The sequence below is a fragment of the Lingula anatina genome, chromosome 7 (genome assembly GCF_051362555.1).
Source record: "Lingula anatina isolate TDL-2025a chromosome 7, LinAna3.0, whole genome shotgun sequence".
NCBI classification, from domain to species: Eukaryota; Metazoa; Brachiopoda; class Lingulata; order Lingulida; family Lingulidae; genus Lingula; species Lingula anatina.
In genome coordinates this window covers 19,406,998-19,423,639 of record NC_141773.1, presented here as the reverse complement: position 1 = coordinate 19,423,639, position 16,642 = coordinate 19,406,998, and the positions used below count along the sequence as shown (strand labels likewise).

At 36.7% G+C, this 16,642-nt stretch overlaps 2 protein-coding genes and 1 long non-coding RNA gene across 4 annotated transcripts; 1 reads left to right on the top strand and 2 right to left on the bottom strand.

Annotated features, from left to right (window-relative positions):
• Positions 1-203: 203 nt before the first annotated feature.
• On the top strand, positions 204-11,861 carry LOC106167350 (uncharacterized). Its single transcript, XM_013546103.2, has 7 exons — positions 204-356; positions 869-886; positions 4,393-4,497; positions 8,912-9,004; positions 9,434-9,505; positions 10,845-10,923; positions 11,455-11,861. The coding sequence occupies exons 1-6, from the start codon at positions 294-296 to the stop codon at positions 10,908-10,910; spliced, it is 417 nt and encodes a 138-aa protein (XP_013401557.2). The 5' UTR covers positions 204-293; the 3' UTR covers positions 10,911-10,923; positions 11,455-11,861.
• LOC147760841 (uncharacterized) lies at positions 5,926-7,654 on the bottom strand. Of its 2 annotated transcripts, XR_015335514.1 has the most exons (3): positions 7,071-7,654; positions 6,886-6,959; positions 5,926-6,660 (listed from the first exon to the last, which is right to left on the bottom strand). It is a non-coding gene; the product is annotated as an uncharacterized LOC147760841 (long non-coding RNA). The 2 variants fall into 2 exon arrangements; XR_015335515.1 differs by lacking the exon at positions 6,886-6,959.
• Positions 11,862-11,865: 4 nt separating the features above from the next.
• LOC106167335 (2-Hydroxyacid oxidase 2-like) lies at positions 11,866-16,143 on the bottom strand. The gene is made up of 7 exons (XM_087018482.1): positions 15,659-16,143; positions 15,320-15,545; positions 14,537-14,761; positions 13,897-14,188; positions 13,535-13,665; positions 13,133-13,255; positions 11,866-12,888 (listed from the first exon to the last, which is right to left on the bottom strand). The coding sequence occupies exons 1-7, from the start codon at positions 15,725-15,727 to the stop codon at positions 12,785-12,787; spliced, it is 1,170 nt and encodes a 389-aa protein (XP_086874608.1). The 5' UTR covers positions 15,728-16,143; the 3' UTR covers positions 11,866-12,784.
• Between the last annotated feature and the right edge of the window lie 499 nt (positions 16,144-16,642).

The window sequence follows — 16,642 nt, the reverse complement described above, 5'->3', positions numbered from 1 at the left end:
CATTATGTCTCGTATGCAGATCACGAAAACGGGAGTTGTCTTCGTAACTTAATAAATGCAACATTTTTCAAAAAGTAATATATCAAGCACAGCTTGCGTATGCAGCATTTTGTATTAGGCAACAAATGACAAACACACCAGGAGTGACACCATGTAATGTAACCCAGACTTCTCTTCAGTATATATATATATATATATATATATATATATATATATATAGCTACTAACGCAGCACATTGAACCAGTCAGTTTAAAGATACAAGCAGTACAAGTGAAGAAAACGGGACTCCATAATGATGATGTACACAGCAGGACTTGGTTGTGCGCTGTTGCTCCTAATTCTGCCTTTTGGAGAGGTAAGGTGAAATGTTTTTAAGCTACGTTACGGACAAAAAGCAAAAAAACCCCGCCGTGCTCCATTCCATGCTGAGTCAAGACATGACCGAACATGAATACACGGAACAGTTAAGGTTTTCTGTACGAGACGGGATTTAAGGCAGACAAAGAACTAGTCTCGAAACTTTCCGTAGGAGATTTTTGTTTCGTCAATCATCTCCTTTATTTCATGTTAAGGGCCTAGACTCGAATTTTATGTATATTTATTATTATTATTATTATAGAATAAAATTGATTACTTTCTTCCCCATTCTCTCTCTCTTTCTTGCGCACGCGCGCTCACGTGCACACTTGCTCACATTACCAAAGGTTAATGCGCCGATCTATTGTTATCAAAATGTAGTACATGTAACTCCTAAGAATAATTGCAATACATTATCACCAGAACGGCTTAGAACATAAATGAATGCACCCAGTATAGGACTGGCCTTACAAATTGTTAGATAATTCTTTATTCTTGGTTATTTTTCAGGCACAAACTAGAGACTGCGTAAGTGTTGAATATATCATACTATGTCAGATTTAAATTTAACATTTTGCATCCTCTTTTCTTAATGCTTCATACGCTTAATTCAATTTCTTTGGTTCTGGAGAAATATTAACATGGCGACGGGCTATTACCTAGCATTTTATGCTATTATAAGAATATTTTAATGCAGCAGATGTCAAAGAACCAACTGAGTAGTTGCATTAGTTTAGATGTTGTAGACTGATATGAGATTGAAGAAATAGAGACATAAATAAATGTTAAATTCTGCACAGTAAAAGCCCCCCGATTACTATTTGACTGCCTCATAGGAAGTCAAATCTATGGGCGCGTTCCCCATGAAACTGTCGTTCAACGTTGATCGACCCATCTCCGCGGGCGCTCTCGCTGAATGCAATCAGATGACCTGAATGACATCTCTCCTCTACATGTAGCTGCAAGGGTGATTAACTTACGTGTGCATTTGGCATTTGGAAGCTTTTTTTAAACAAAACATGCCCAACTAACGATATCTTTATCCAAATACACAAATTAAAAGCTCATTTTGTAAATTTTTGGCTTTAAAAAACGTCCTATTTGCTCGGCCTGAGAGTTAATGAGCTACGTTGTCACGTGGTCTGATGACGACAATCGAGCCACTGGAGAATAGAGCGTGCTTAGCTGTTAAACTGAGCTACATTGTCTACCTGTAAGATGACTTCTCTGGCTTCTGATAAAAGTTTATACTCATTCAAATCTCTTACCCGAGGGGTCTAAATCCTCGTGAAGCTGTGTAAAACCATTACCCGTCTAGTCAATTCTTTAACAAGCATTTAATCATGGTTATCCCAAGTTGTATAAAACACTGCATTTGAATGAGTTAAGGGAAATGTTGATTATTGCACATGAGGTCCATGTTATTTGTGAAATTCAATTTATTTTATTAAACCGCTGACACTCCGTCTTGCATACTTTTATTAAACTGAGGTAAACAATGCCCGTTACCTTTACAAGTCCTATCTTAATCATCCATCTAACTGGAACTTCCTTTACCTCTTAATTAGAGGGTTAAATGGCATTCAATTTGTCTTGCTTGTATCGAACGCACTCTCTATCTAAGCTTTACTCCAGTTATCTCAGGTAAAAATCTACCTGTGCGTTAGTTACAAAGAGCAGCTCCCGTAGACCTGGGGGTACTAGACAAAATCTGAACACCAGGTTTATCGAGGAGCTAGAGAAAGAAAGGAAGAAATTTTCCTGCACAACTTCATAGGAATTTTAACACGGACTTGATCCAGCTTAGACCTCCAAACTAACAGGGTGACATGGGCAATTTTCACACACAAATCATAAAACTATATTTCAGTTAACCGCCTTTAAAATAAATATACCGTTCTGGGTAAATTAGAATAGTTATTAAATCGCGAGAATATTTTTGACTTAAATGATGATTTTATTATTAATGGAAATTAAGCTACTATATGAGGTACATTTGCTGTGATTACGCTGTCCTTCATGTTTTGCGTAAGTCTACATTTTGCTGTATGTGCTTGTAATTTTTTAAAATATGTGCGTACAATTTTTGCAGGTCTAGTTACCCCCCTGTTATGTGATGAGAGTATAAATTTGGCAATTACTTCCTTAGCTTATTTAAATAGAATTGCAGTGTAAAATGTTCAACAAGATGTTGGCGAAATAGCCCATTACTCTTTGTAGGTATTTCCTCCGTCAAAGTTTGTCTAAAATTATATTTCAATCTTTACTCTTTCAAAGACAGTATAAAGTTACCTGACATATTTTCGTGTAAACTTAATGACAAGCCAAGTGTCTCCAGTTCATTTCGTACTCAATTTTACCCAAGCAAATTTTTTTCTTGAGTAGATCTTTATAGCACGGTGTTATAAGCTTACAAATTTGCAAAAAAAAAAAAAAAAAAAAAAAAAAAAAAAAAAAAAAAAATTGCCTACTGACGCAGAATTTGCGTTTCAAGTTATAAAATGATCAATCTTTTAAATTATTTAATATTTCAGATGAAATAATCTTCAGAAACAAATCCTCAATGCATAAACGAATTAGGATAACGAACCATTTTATTACAGCAGTTCCCATTTTTTCTTTAATATAACGCTCTTTTTTCTGTTTTTCCTCAACACGTTTTCTTCCATGGAAGCTTCAAGATACCCTGAGAGCAATTTCTTTTATTAATGTTCGCGACCGTGTTAGAACTTAATTGTTTAATTCAAATTCTTGTTTTTCTTTTTATCAAGAGCTTGTAAAAAATGTGGGTATTACCAATATTGGAGGTAATACCCACATATTTTACAAGCTCTTGATAAAAAGAAAAACAAGAATTTGAATATATACATACAGAGCTAATGAAACTGTTCTCTCTTAATCGTTTAAGTATTGATATTTAACGTCATTTACAAATACCAATAAGATAACCCCATGAAATAAATGAGATATATTGAAAAATATGAAAGCCCACCAAGACGAGTTTCATACCTGTTATTACCTGGCTTGGGAATTGCAGCGGTGCATAATTAACAGGTTTATTGTTAACGAGCTCTTGGTCAACTACATGTACAATGAATTTAAAAATGCATTAGCAATTAGTAAGCTTGCCAACTGATGACAGTATCTAAAAGACTATCAGCTTTTGATATGATCTAAAACACCTGAGGTGACCGAGATCGCGAGGATCGCAACTATTGTCACCAAAGTTAGCAAGTTAGTCACGGAAGACCGTCACAGATAAAGAAAGATAGTCAAGGAGTGCTGCAATTTTGTTGAATCCCACGACAACACACTGAGGCATAAAGAAAATTGCTCAACTCCGTTCAACACAACTTTCCAAAATCATTCTGTCTGTTTACACCATGCAGCTCAGTTGAGTCTCATAGACCTTTATCCCAATTGTCGTCACAGTACCACGTGACCCAGATCTGTTGCTTCATTTATGCATATTGAGGTGAGGTTTACTAAAACGCTTTTTTACTATTAATAGATTGTTTTTATAATTTTTAAATGGCGGGGATCGATTAAAACATACCTCTAGTGTATAGATTGAGTGCTGAATCTTCAAAATTCGAGAAATGGATTTTTACATGAACATTGTCCTTTAAGTATTGTTGCTATACATTGCGCGTGCAGTGTTGTTTCCTACATTACTACCATTATTTGGCGGACCTTTACTAACTGTAGAGACGGCTTAATAGCTCATGTTTACTGCAAGAAATGCGAAGAAGGTGCAGTTATTTTTAAAGTCAATTTTGGCTGAACATGTAGGTCATTTTGTTTATTCTTGGGCATGTCGACTTCATTTCAGTCGTATAAGAAACTAGTAGAAGTGGTTTATATGCGGAACAGGGAATCTATGCTCGATTCTTATGAAAATTTAAAATGCTTCACTGCACTCCTAAACTACTATTTATTTACTATTTATTCTTAACTACTACTAAACTGATTATAAATAGGTCATTAGCATCAGATATAGTTACGTTAATAAAACATCTATATTCCATGTTCAGTCTTATGGCGGATGTCCATCTGGGCAGAAATGCGTGACACAGCGGGTCACGTGCTACGCTCCAAAATGTAATTCTCTACGCGTCTGCGTGAATGACCCATGTCGAGTAAGTACAGTATTTATACTTGTATTTAACTTTTCTATACTCTGTATAAGAGGTCAACTGACAGCTGACATTAATTGCATACAAAAATTCTCGCTGGACAGGATTCTTTTGAAATCTCCGTAATCTCCTTCGTAATCCCCCCCCCCCCCCCCCTTATAGGTAAAAATTCCCATAATGACGTCCCTTTGGGCTTAAGAAATGTAAAATAAAGAGCTGACGGGGCAAATTCAAGTGAATAAGGAAGTTGATCCAGTCGGGCGATGTTTTCTCGGCCGGGAATACGGGGTATTGGGGGTGGGGGGCATGATCAGGTGCGTTTTTGTGGTGAAGGAGTAATGGATATCACAGTAATACATTCCAGTCCTTTTGTTTTACAGCCATTAAAGGTTTTTGACTTCATTTTCAAATATAGTATTTTTGTATGATGAACAATGTACAGCTGTGTGTACATATACATGTATGTCGTCCACATGTTAATAAGATGCAGGTCCACCTATATCAAGGAGTTATAACAGAAGGAGATTACACGCAAGCCTCTCTATTGTCCGATGTCTGTTACGGTGGGCGGAGCTAGCTACGGGGGGCCTCCTGTCTCAAGGTCGCTCTCCTCCGCTCGGAGATTGATTTTATATGCGTTATTTCGCGTTAGAATTCGAAATCAGTAGTGTCAAAGCGGCGCTGTATGCTGACGATTTTTTTCACAGGTAGTTATTTGGACGATGTGCTGGGAGGGAACGATATCATAGACAGCGATTTTAAGGTGGTGACTGAGGATGGTCGCCATGAGTTTTTTGAGTCGGTGATAGATGGCTTTTCTTTTGCACAACACAGTGAAAAATCACCAAGGATAAGTCAAAAGAAAACGTCCCAACTGTGGTTTGTGAAAATGACATTCAAGTGAACGTCTGTCCTCACTACCAAAGAACATAATATTAATACATAAACGTTTGGACCCTCCTGCCCTTGGGTCCCATAAACATATACATTGAGACAGTGCCTAAGCTTTGTGACTGCATGGTTTTAAATTTCTTTAAGTATTTTTTTCTCTCACTCGGTATAATTTTAATATCCTAATGCATTGAAGTGAAATTTTAATCAAAGGTTGAAGCAATGCCACGACATGTCAATTTACTAAATACTTGTTATATATTTCTTTATCTTGGAAATCTTCCTTTTTTTTTAGGATTATTTTGACACATACTAACACTTCATATTTGTCGGTAAACAAGTACACAGTGCTAAACATTAAGAATATTCATTCATAAATATATTTATGTACAAAATATATCAGAAATTTTAGTATTAACTTAGCTTTTTAAAGTGAAACAAATAAAGATGAGAATTTTTAATTTCAAACTTTTATTTACTATATTAACTTAAAATATCTTTTAAGTCAACTCTATACTCAAGCATCATGATAGTAGCATCTGTGAGTAAAACCATTTTATTATATCAATAGAAGAACAAAAACAAAATTTTACACATAAGCAGTAATTAATGAAGTCATAAGAATGATTAAGTTGCTATAGTTTTCCAGTTTTATGCAGTCTATGTTGGCATTTTTTTCAACCGTGCAAATAGAAATAATTATATTCTTTTTTATCTGACTTGCTGATACCAGTCTGTGCCAGATACTATTCCACTCACAGGCCAGCAAGGTCTGAGAATCTAATGGGCTGGATGAAAAAAAAAACCTAGAAGTTAAAGTGGCTAATTCTTACAAATAGGATAAAAAACATGGGATTTTCAAAGGGTAATTATAAGTAAAGACAACACTTAGTAAGAACATTTATAAAATGAACTGGAGTACATGTTACAGCTGAAAAAATTAACTGCTTTAAAGAAATTTCACTGAAACAGTCCAAATTTTACTTGCAATCAAGTAGACTGTTATACCATGGCACTCAACAAATTATATATAGGTTTTGAATTTTTTTCCACGTGACAGTAACATAAAATTTATGTCAACTTTTGAAATGTATAGAATCAGTTAGGTGACTGAAAATATTTTAAAATGTCATGAAGGAGCACTATTAATTTAATGCAATCTCTGTTGGCCAGTCTTATCCAGTTTCTTCTCCAAAAAGGACAACTCAAGTGAGAATTTCTTCAGGACCTTTTCTTCTGCCTGCCAGTGCCATGCCACTCAGAAAAGAGAGAAACCTGTAGGTTAGAAAAAAACAAACATCATAATAGCATTATGAACTACTAGTATCCATGTAGACATTATGGAATTATGCAGTGAAGTTTAATGTATCTTGTTATGACTTGACTGAAATAATGTTCACCACATAAATGAACAATTTACAACTAAATTTATATAGAATATCAAGATTCATGATCACAAGCTAATAACTCCAAGAAATTGAAAGAAATTGTACTTTTTACAAGAAATTATTTAAATCCGCCCTGGTTCCTACTCTTCTGACAGGACAAAAAGGGGATTTCAGAGAGGCCGGTTGCTAAAAGGAAAATGCCCAAGGTTGTTGTATTTTGAAAAAAATTTAAAAAAAAGGGTACTGTTGTTAGTGAATGTTTAATGCATCGTAGGCATTATGAGAAAAGTAACTTACCCAAGACACGCTGACCTCCTTTTTTCATTGACATTTTTTAATTTTTTCCAGCCTGACCATAATTCATACATTCAATGCAGCCTTCTCCCATATCTATAATAGAAGGGAAAAAAACTTGAGCAGTGTTAAGATAAGCATGTAAAATTCATTATCAATTTTGAGAGAATTTCTGTTTCAACACTGCAAGATGAAATATTTACTTTCAAGTAATGAATAAACCTTAATAGAGTTCTATTCTTTTGTAACCACCAAGGCAAAGCTTCTTTCTTAAAATGAACTGAAACATCCAAGCTTGCCACCTAACATGCCAAAGTAGTGAAGTATAATTAAAGTAGAGAAGCAAGTACCCTTAATTATAGAGGTGTCTTACACAATAAGGTGTGTCTTACACACCTTGACCCAAAGGGAGATGTGTAGTGAGATAACAGGTAGAGTAATTGGTGGAGCCTAGGTGAACTTAAAACCTTAAGACTTTAAATTAAGACAGCACCAGGATTCATGTGTGTTCTTTTTTCAAAGGTTTAATATGAATTAAAACATATATATGTAAAAGGAAGACTAAATAAGTTTAAAATAACTATACCAAAGATAATGGACCGCCATGATGGAAAATGTTGGGTGGAGGCAAAACTTTTCCAGTCAAAATAACTGAGCACCTTACTTTAACAACAAAGTTACCCCTCCAAAGCCACCCATCATGGTGAGAAGAAAAATGATGACCAACTGTCATGATAAGTCTTTTTAGTTTTAAACACGAAAAAGGTAAAGGCCAAAATGGTACATTTACCCATAACACTAGAGTAAAAAATTGGTATTCTGAACAAATCAGGTTATTTTTTTCAAGAAATATTGGAGCAATACCCATGCAATATATACCACGCCACGACCAAGATGTTCAAGAATCTAAACACACCAAATTTTTTTATAATCTTGCATTTGAAAAGTACAAAAAGCGGTAAGGCTTTTGGCCGTAACAAGCGTAACACTTTTTGATCGGAACTCATGAAAATTGTCAATTGTCGTATCCAAGCTAGACCACATGTAAAATCGCAAAAAAAAACAATACTGCTCAAGCAAGTGTGTTGCACACATAACAATTAGTTAAATTTTATGACTGTCATGTGACACAAGTTTCAAAAAGTAGGAGGAAAATGTCTTTTGGAGTAATTTTTTTTCGAAATATTAACAAGATGGCGGCTTAAGCATCTGCTTGTTATTCGGCTACTGAAAGTGCACCTAAGTTTTATTCTTTGCTATTGCCACAAATTACTTAACAATTGCAACTGTATAAAGACCAAACTTTCTCCATCTGATACTATATTTATAGGCACTTGTTATGAGTGGGAAATATTTTTCGTGCAATATTTATTCTCCACACACCACCTCGCGAGATCAACGTGTAGCTGGACACTTACACAGTGAGACCCTACGACATAAAAGTTGCAATTTATCTTCATATTTCGTGTAGTTATGCATTTAAAAGCACTTACCTGTTTTTTTAAAAACCTTGTCCAACGTAATATCATATAAATTCTGTATTTCTCTCATTTTTTAGAAACTTGGGACTCCGTTTCTGTGTCTGTCCTCAAAAATCAACAGACGAAGGCACAGATACTAACAAACGAGATTTAAACGAGAGTAGCAATTAAGCGTAACAGAGATAGGCATCTATTGTTCTCTGGGTTCTATTCATTCCGACCAATGAGAGACCGTAATACGGGCTCCGCCCCCACGCGTGTAATCTCCTTCTGTTATAACTCCTTGCCTATATGTATTAAAAACTTATTTATTTTGTAATTTATACCTAGCTGGTCATTAAATTTATGACATTTTTACTGTAGAATTGCAACGGCTTGTGTACATCTGAGGACACTTGTGACATGCCGTGTAGACTTCAATTTGACTGTGTTATGCCCCCTCCCGCAACTTGTGCAGTAAGTAGGTTTGTCTTGGAAATTGAATTTAATGCCACCTGGTGGTGTATAAACTATAATATAATTTGTATTTGTGTGTTGATGACACACGTAGGCCTACATCAAATGTGTAGGCATAGGGAGTGATTGATTAGTGTGAAACATTCCCTTTCAACGGATGCAGATCACGATTTCGAAACTTTTCCTTTGTCAGCTTCACTTTTTTATTCGACCACAACGGTTTATTAAAACATGGTACGTTTAGGTTGCTTTTTTATTCAGTTTTGTCTGACTACCATCCGCTGCCGTATTTTATTACCGCCATGGTGATACTCCGTGCATTAACTTCGTGTACAAAAAGATAAATAGAATGAAATTTTAAAAAATTATCAATAAATGTCTCTCATGACAAAGACAACCCCAATTTTATAATTCCTTTAAATCTTACAGGCCACGCTTTGTGCAGTCGGCAACGTGTGCGTAGAGGACCCAACCGGAGCCAGATGTGTGCCGACATGTCAGGTAGGTATGGGCATCATACGTATTAATAGATTCCTGGAATGTTTCCTTTAATAATGACGGTTCTAGGGAGGCACTTCAGACACGCGGCCTCCACTTCCTTCCTTCCTTCCTTCCTTCCTTCCTTCCTTCCCCCTTTGTTATCCTCTCCCCCCCCCAAAAAAAAAGGAAAACAATAATAAATAAAAACACAATTGCGAGCAAAAGAAAACAAAGTCAAATAATTTTTTACCCATGATTTTTGCTTGTTCAACTGTTACCCTTCTTTGGAAAACCCTCAATCTACCATTGTGTTTTGCACTGTGAAGTACCTCACTCAAGGAAAACGTTGGATTTCTGACGTTTTGTTTTGTTTTGTGCGCGTTCCCAATGAAACTATCGCTCGGTTTAGGTCGATGCAACTCTGCGGGAGATCAGTTTCATTGAGAGCGAGCCATAAGTATATACAAGATAAAACACTTTTTATTTCATGATAGAGTTGATGGAATACTAAGGGATATTTCCAGCAAACACATCACATTTCACGTTACCATAACGTTACCATAACGTTTCTTGGCTACATATACGTTATAGTAACGTTAAAATAACGTTCTGGATTATCAGATATTTGGTACACTTCATGGCAGCCAGGGACAAATCTGAATTCAGATGATTTCAAAACCCACAGATCAGCTTCTTCAGGCTACAGATGGACGCCACGCGTGCTATGAAAGCTTTCCACTTTTCACTCCTGCAATAAAAATCGGAATGGAAAAATACGTCTCATCAAAGATAGCTTAACATCAATTAGCTACCCCCTTTTAAAATATGTGCAATAGTACAAAGAAAATTATATTAGAGAGCATTGTTTGTTTTACAGCTACTGTATGTGTTTTTTTTTCACCATAAGATTTAATAAAAAAACAGCATACTGTATTTTAGCTGCCATGACAACGATTCTGTCACTCACATCCATCACTGGTTTGAAAGGAATGTTTGAGTCTAAGGGCGCATTCCAAACCAGTTTATCAGCGGATCAGATATGTCCCCACCCATTTGAAAGCGTGCAGATTTAATTGCTCTGCCCCTGCTGGAAGGGTACCCGTGGGAAGCGGGGATCCATTTTGAAGTGTCCAGTTAGTCCCCGGATCAACTGGTTGTGAGCGCGGCCTTTCAGAAAACAATACTGAATGAAACTCTTGATGGGTGGGTTTTCGTTTATTGGTCCTCAATTTGTGTGGAATAGCCATAGCATGTGCATAACGAACAGGAATCGTTTTGCTCTTTTAGTGTAAAATTACCAATGAATATAGGCAATGTGTGGTTTTGTCAGCATGTATTCACATATTTTTTATCGTTTTAGCTCCGCTTTTGTCCACAACCACAAAGATGCATAGACACTCCCCTTGGTTCAATGTGTGTGCTGTAATAATACCATTAAGGTGAGGAAAATGAGGCAAACGTGTACTTCAATTGTAAACTTACGAATATAAGGCCCCATTCTCATAGACGCCTTCGGTCTAGTGGGGCGACCCAACTCTGCTGAGATTCTCGCTGAGTGCAATCAGCATAACAGCCTCCTCTTGGCGTTAAGTAGATTACAGAAAAGCTGGTGATTATACGAGTACATTGGAAGCAAGAGGAGGCGAGTCATTCAGTTAAACTGATTGCATTTAGCGAGAATCCCCGCAGAGTTGGGTCGACCCACGTAAACCGAAGGTGACTATAGGAATGGGGTCTTAGTCCAATAACAGGGAGTAATATCTGTCACGATACGCTGCACTGAAAACGGATTTCTGTTGCGTTTTTGACACTTCTGGTAGTCCTTCTGATGTTAAGGGTCAACTTTGCTATTATTTCAGATTAATTTGGCAAATGCATTTCAAAGACCGTTTCTGATTTTTTACAGTCAGGACTGAATTTGATGGCATTCCCCGCAAAATTTCTATTAATTTTCATGCTTATTTTTTCAGATGCCACTTTCATGCCAGTAAGAAACTGTTGAAGCTGTTTGCAGAACGTCTTTTTTTTCGTTTTTGCAGTTCATGGTTGAAAATAAAATTTGTTATTAAGTACAATATATTGTCACTTTTTAGTGTCTGATCACTTTCATATTTGACACATTTGTAGATGCGTGTGCAAATTTGAAAATCACTTCTCTTGATCTAATTCGTCTTCCCTTTAAAATGTTTAAGCAGCATTTTTATATATTACATATTGAAAAGATTGCACATATTATGCAGCACATGTTTGAAATACCACACCTCAAAGCAATATTTTGAAATCAAATATTTTTCGAGTTATCATAAATATGCACTTACCATATTATTATATTATATTATATTATATTATATTATATTATATTATATTATATTATATTGGAGTTTATTGATTGTGTATTTCAGCAAAATCCATAAACTTTAAACTTTTAAACTGATATAAATTTGAAAACATGATGAAAACTGTGATTACCTGATAGCAGTGAAAACTGGTGAATACTTATGAAAACCGGTGAAAACTGATGAAAACTTATGAAAACTGGTAAAAACTTGAAAACGTAAAACGATATGGGCCGGGGAGACCGTGACGCTGTACTGAATGAATGTATCGTTACAGGGCGGGAGTTCAAATATATACCTGTAGGACAAGTCATCTGACTCGTGAACACATATCCCTGGACAATTACATTTACTCTGACTTAGTAGTGTTGTATTTACACACCGAATTCAGTAGAAATAGACCAAAAAGTATTATTTAAATACATGCTCATCTATTTGAATGTCGACCGTGCTACATATATGCACACGTCACATACACGGTTCAAAATTTCGCACTTTGTGGATTACATAGCGTCTTTAAAACGATGAATTATACTTTAGAAGTGCCACATGCATTGCTATAATTCTTATAAGTTTACGATGATTATTACATTAGAAAAGTACTAGGTCTTTTCATAAGATTACTTATTGTTTGTTGTTTTTAAAGTTGTACAAGTAAGATACATATCGTTTATCACTGGCATTCATCTCAGTGGCAATGTAGGAATTCTTTCAATTATCCCAGAAAATGACAAATATATTAACTTATCTGAAAATACATTGTGTAAAAACGAAAGATTAATCTAAAGATTGTATTGAAATTGAATATCATTTGATCTCTGGACGTATATTCAGTCCGACGGTTGGTCAAGGGAAAGTGTTTTACGTAATAATGTATATTAAAAGCATCCACTGTTTGGCAAACTGGGTCCTTTCGGTTGGAAGGCTTTTTTAGCAGTTTCTTTGAGAGTTACCGTAGGAATATCTATCCGAAGAATTTAGATGAAAAACGATTTGATGGAAACTGGTTCTCGTAGTAACTTTGTTTCACCACATAGGAAGGGCTGATATCACACACTCGGGTCACGCCTGAAATTTAGAATGACATTTTTAAATTCTTAAAAGAGACAATGTTAAATTTTAAAATTTTTAAATTCTTAAAAGAGACAATGTTACTGGAAAGAAACCAGTCATGTGCCTTTTTCTCTAATGAATCATATATTTGACGGTAAGCAAAAATAAGGATTCACTTAGGTAATGACAAGCACACGATTTACGCATACAGTTACATTAAGCGATGAAAAAAGAACACAAAGTACTGCAGTAGTTTTACCTGTGAGTGCCATGGTACTTTCTAGTTCGTTAGTCAGTATGTCAAGTACGTCTTGAACACCTTGGGAGCCGTTAGTGGCGAGACCATAGATAGCAGGACGACCGATGAAGACGGCTTGAGCCCCTTAGACAGAAGAAAAAAATAGATATCGCCTATACACATAGGCCTACTACACATAACATAACACAAACTTATGGATTTGTCGAACTCTGTTCTTGGCATGGCTCGTAAAATTATTCGATCCCAAAATGCCCATGTAATGTGCAGCTCCTACTGTAGTCGCGAGGTAGGCCTACATCTGTCCTGCGCCTTATATTTCTCAAGACATTTTGCACACATTGCAATCACATTTTTCGAAGGCTGTATTAGCCTCAGTTTTAAACCGTTTGTTCTAGCACCTACCTAGAGCTAACGCCGTGTAAACGTCCCTCCCGTTCCGAATTCCTCCGTCTAGGTAAATCTCACATCGCCCCCTAACGGCACGCACCACATCCCAGAGCGCGTTAATAGTGGCTGTAGTACCATCAAGTGTACTGCAATAATAATGTTAATTTTGCCCTAACGAAAAAGTCCTATAGGATCCCAAAAGATCCTATTGGATTCTGTAGAAAATTGGTCCAATTTCCTTGAGTATCCTATAGGACTTTTTCGTAAGGTGATAAATTTAGATGAACCGTTTGGGTGGGGCCCTTGCAATTTACCTTTAACACGTTTTAAATTATTAATTAGAGAAATGTAATTAACACAGTCTGCGTATTACTTACCGGCCACCGTGGTTGGATACATACACGCCATCCACACCATGGCGCACCGCAAGTTCGGCGTCCTCTGGGGTTAAAATTCCCTTGAGAATGATTGGAAGACGTGTCACGTTTTTCAACCAATCCACATCGTCCCAAGTGACTGTGTCAATTTGATTCTCCACGTCGCCCACGCTTCCACCAATCACTGGTCGTGGAACGTTTACATAGTCGAAAGAAGCGGGATATTCAAAATTAGAGTAAGTTATTCGTCTTAAGGCAACCTCATCTATGGTTAGCACTATGGCCTTGTAACCTGCAATGAAGAATGCCAAGACGTCAAACAGATTGACCTGAACAGCGACAAGTACCTCAGGCCCATTGCCGGGGGCGAGGTAGAAAGGCTCCTTCTGGGTAATATTTTATCTAGGTACACGAAGGTTTCATGGTAAAAGATACACTTTTTCTGATTAAGAACCCCTCTTTAGAAATTGCTGGCTACGGGCCTGTACCTGTACCCAAAGAACAATATCAGCTACCCAGCTTTGTGTAAACTTCTCTCATATAAACTCACCACTTTAGACAGAAAAAAACTCAGATTACCAAAAGCAAAAGACTCTCTTGTGATAAAGTTTTTTCTTTTTTGTCCAAACCCAATTCTTACCAGCTGCTTCTACCCTCCTAATGTGCCTCAGCATGTCGCTCCTTGGCTTAACCATGTACGCCTGCATCCAACGATGTCCGTGTGGAACCGCCCTGTCTACCTCCTCCAACGGTGTGCCCGTTACCTCCGAGAGGATCATGAGGGCGTTTTTAGCAGCGGCACCCGACGCAGTGCCTATCACTCCTTCTGGGTGGAACCATTTATGAAAAGCAGACGGAGAAATGCCTGGAAAGAAAACGACATCTTACTAGTTCATATCCCAATGCTATATGTATCTTCATGAGGTATATGTTCAATTCGGCGTACAATGAACACAGTGAAGTAAGCTTTGACACCAAAGACTGTATACTTTCTCTTTCTGTCTCCTTGATCTAAACCGACTTAGATACTACGGCATACTTTGGCAAAAAAAGGACAAACTCAAGTATATTGTTCGAAATTTGGCCGATGGTGACCGCATTTATCGAAGGTCTCTCCGATAAAAGAATTGAAATTGTTTTAGTGATAAACATTGAATAATGTTGAGTAATGATATTAACGTAATACTTAATCTACAGTTAATGTAATTTTCAAACAAATAGTGAACACAATTCAATTTGTAGTGTTTCAAAGAGGCAAGCCAAAAGACATGTAAGCCAGAAGTTGTGCAAGCCAAAAGTTCTGCAAGCCAAAAGTTAACCAATTGTGCAGTACAGGCGCAGAGCCAAACTTGCTCATCAAAATTCAGCATAAATTCAAGAACACTGTGTAGTGACGCAAACTTACAGCCAATATAAAACCCACCTATTGGGATATCTACTGCTTGTCCTTGAACAGTTGTACTTGTATCAATATGACTCACATCTCGCAAATGCCTTGGCCGTAGACGAAATGTCTTGAAAGCATCAATATTCTCGTCGTGAGTCTGGCCACGGGTGAAAACGCTTTCAATGTACTTGTACGCGTGTGGATGAAGGTTATCTTTTGCGCATTCTTTGAAGTCTTGCACGTTAACGAAGCGGCGGCTTACCTAAGGGGAAAGATACCACTGGCTATATTTCTCTCTGACGCACCATATTTTCTATTTCTATTTGAAATTACATAGCCTTTCTATCCATATCCTTGTAAATAACATGTACTTACACTGCAGACAGTAACAGTCGACGTCATCAGTGCAATTAATACCACGAAGGTACCCATGGCGGAATACATTCACGAGACTCGTGGTGACCGTCTGTAGAAATATGAAGACGTCCAAAAGTAAAAAAAAAACTCTTGATCTTATCTTATATAGTACCCTTGTAGGAGCCATTACTCGACCTTGTGACAGAAAAGATGCCTTTGTTTACCGCCAAAAGCCATTTACTCTAAATTACTCTAAATAGTCTAATGGACTCCTTGTCCTTATAGCCATCGCAATCCCTATTCTGTAGAATGCATGAACTGTCACTGCACATGCGATCAGACGTTAAAATGGACATTCACAATTTTATAACAAGTTTTAACACTCATTCTTGAAATCATTATTTTGGTCAATTTAAACATGATTTCGTTGCAATCGACTTTTAAACGACATTGAATTTGAGAAAACATCGTAAATTTAAATGATAAACTATTTTCATTCTACCTACACTAAGCATTTCTCCCAATTACAGGTAACTTTGGATGACATGTATTATTATTGTTCAAAGCGCTGAAGCTTGCGTGGAGTTTGAAAAACTTTAATATAATTATTCAGTCTTTTTATTTCATGGTAATAGTTTATGTGATAGGGTTATTTAGAACAGGATAGGGGGTATTTCAGACTCGTTAGGATATAAATTTTGGGTGTGTATGTGTGTGTGTGTGTGTGGGGGGGGGGGGAACCATTCAGCAAATACTGCAATCAAATGTATTTGCGTAAATTAAAATCTATCGTTACGTTTTCAATTAAATTTATAAAGCAGGAAAATGCTGATGTTTAGATAGAATAAATTGTCACGTTCACGCCAGTTGTAGAATGTAAGGGCTTTCGACGATAACACAGCCTGAGCAGTGAGCGGTCAGCGACCTACGAATAGATTAGGCCTGTAAAGATGTAAAGATAGTGATTCAGTCTGCTGCTTTACGCTGCAAGTGTTTACTTAA

Bases quoted from the DNA above. Each gene is read 5' to 3' on its own strand.
- LOC106167335 (XM_087018482.1), bottom strand. From the start codon at position 15,727: ATGTATTCCGCCATGGGTACCTTCGTGGTATTAATTGCACTGATGACG. The intron at 15,546-15,658 runs GTAAGTACATGT...CTTTCCCCTTAG, and splicing joins CGACTGTTACTGTCTGCAGT to GTAAGCCGCCGCTTCGTTAA. The intron at 14,189-14,536 runs GTAAGAATTGGG...TCTTCATTGCAG, and splicing joins TAGGAGGGTAGAAGCAGCTG to GTTACAAGGCCATAGTGCTA.
- LOC106167350 (XM_013546103.2), top strand. From the start codon at position 294: ATGATGATGTACACAGCAGGACTTGGTTGTGCGCTGTTGCTCCTAATT. The intron at 4,498-8,911 runs GTAAGTACAGTA...TTTTTACTGTAG, and splicing joins GCGTGAATGACCCATGTCGA to AATTGCAACGGCTTGTGTAC. The intron at 9,005-9,433 runs GTAAGTAGGTTT...TAAATCTTACAG, and splicing joins CCCCTCCCGCAACTTGTGCA to GCCACGCTTTGTGCAGTCGG.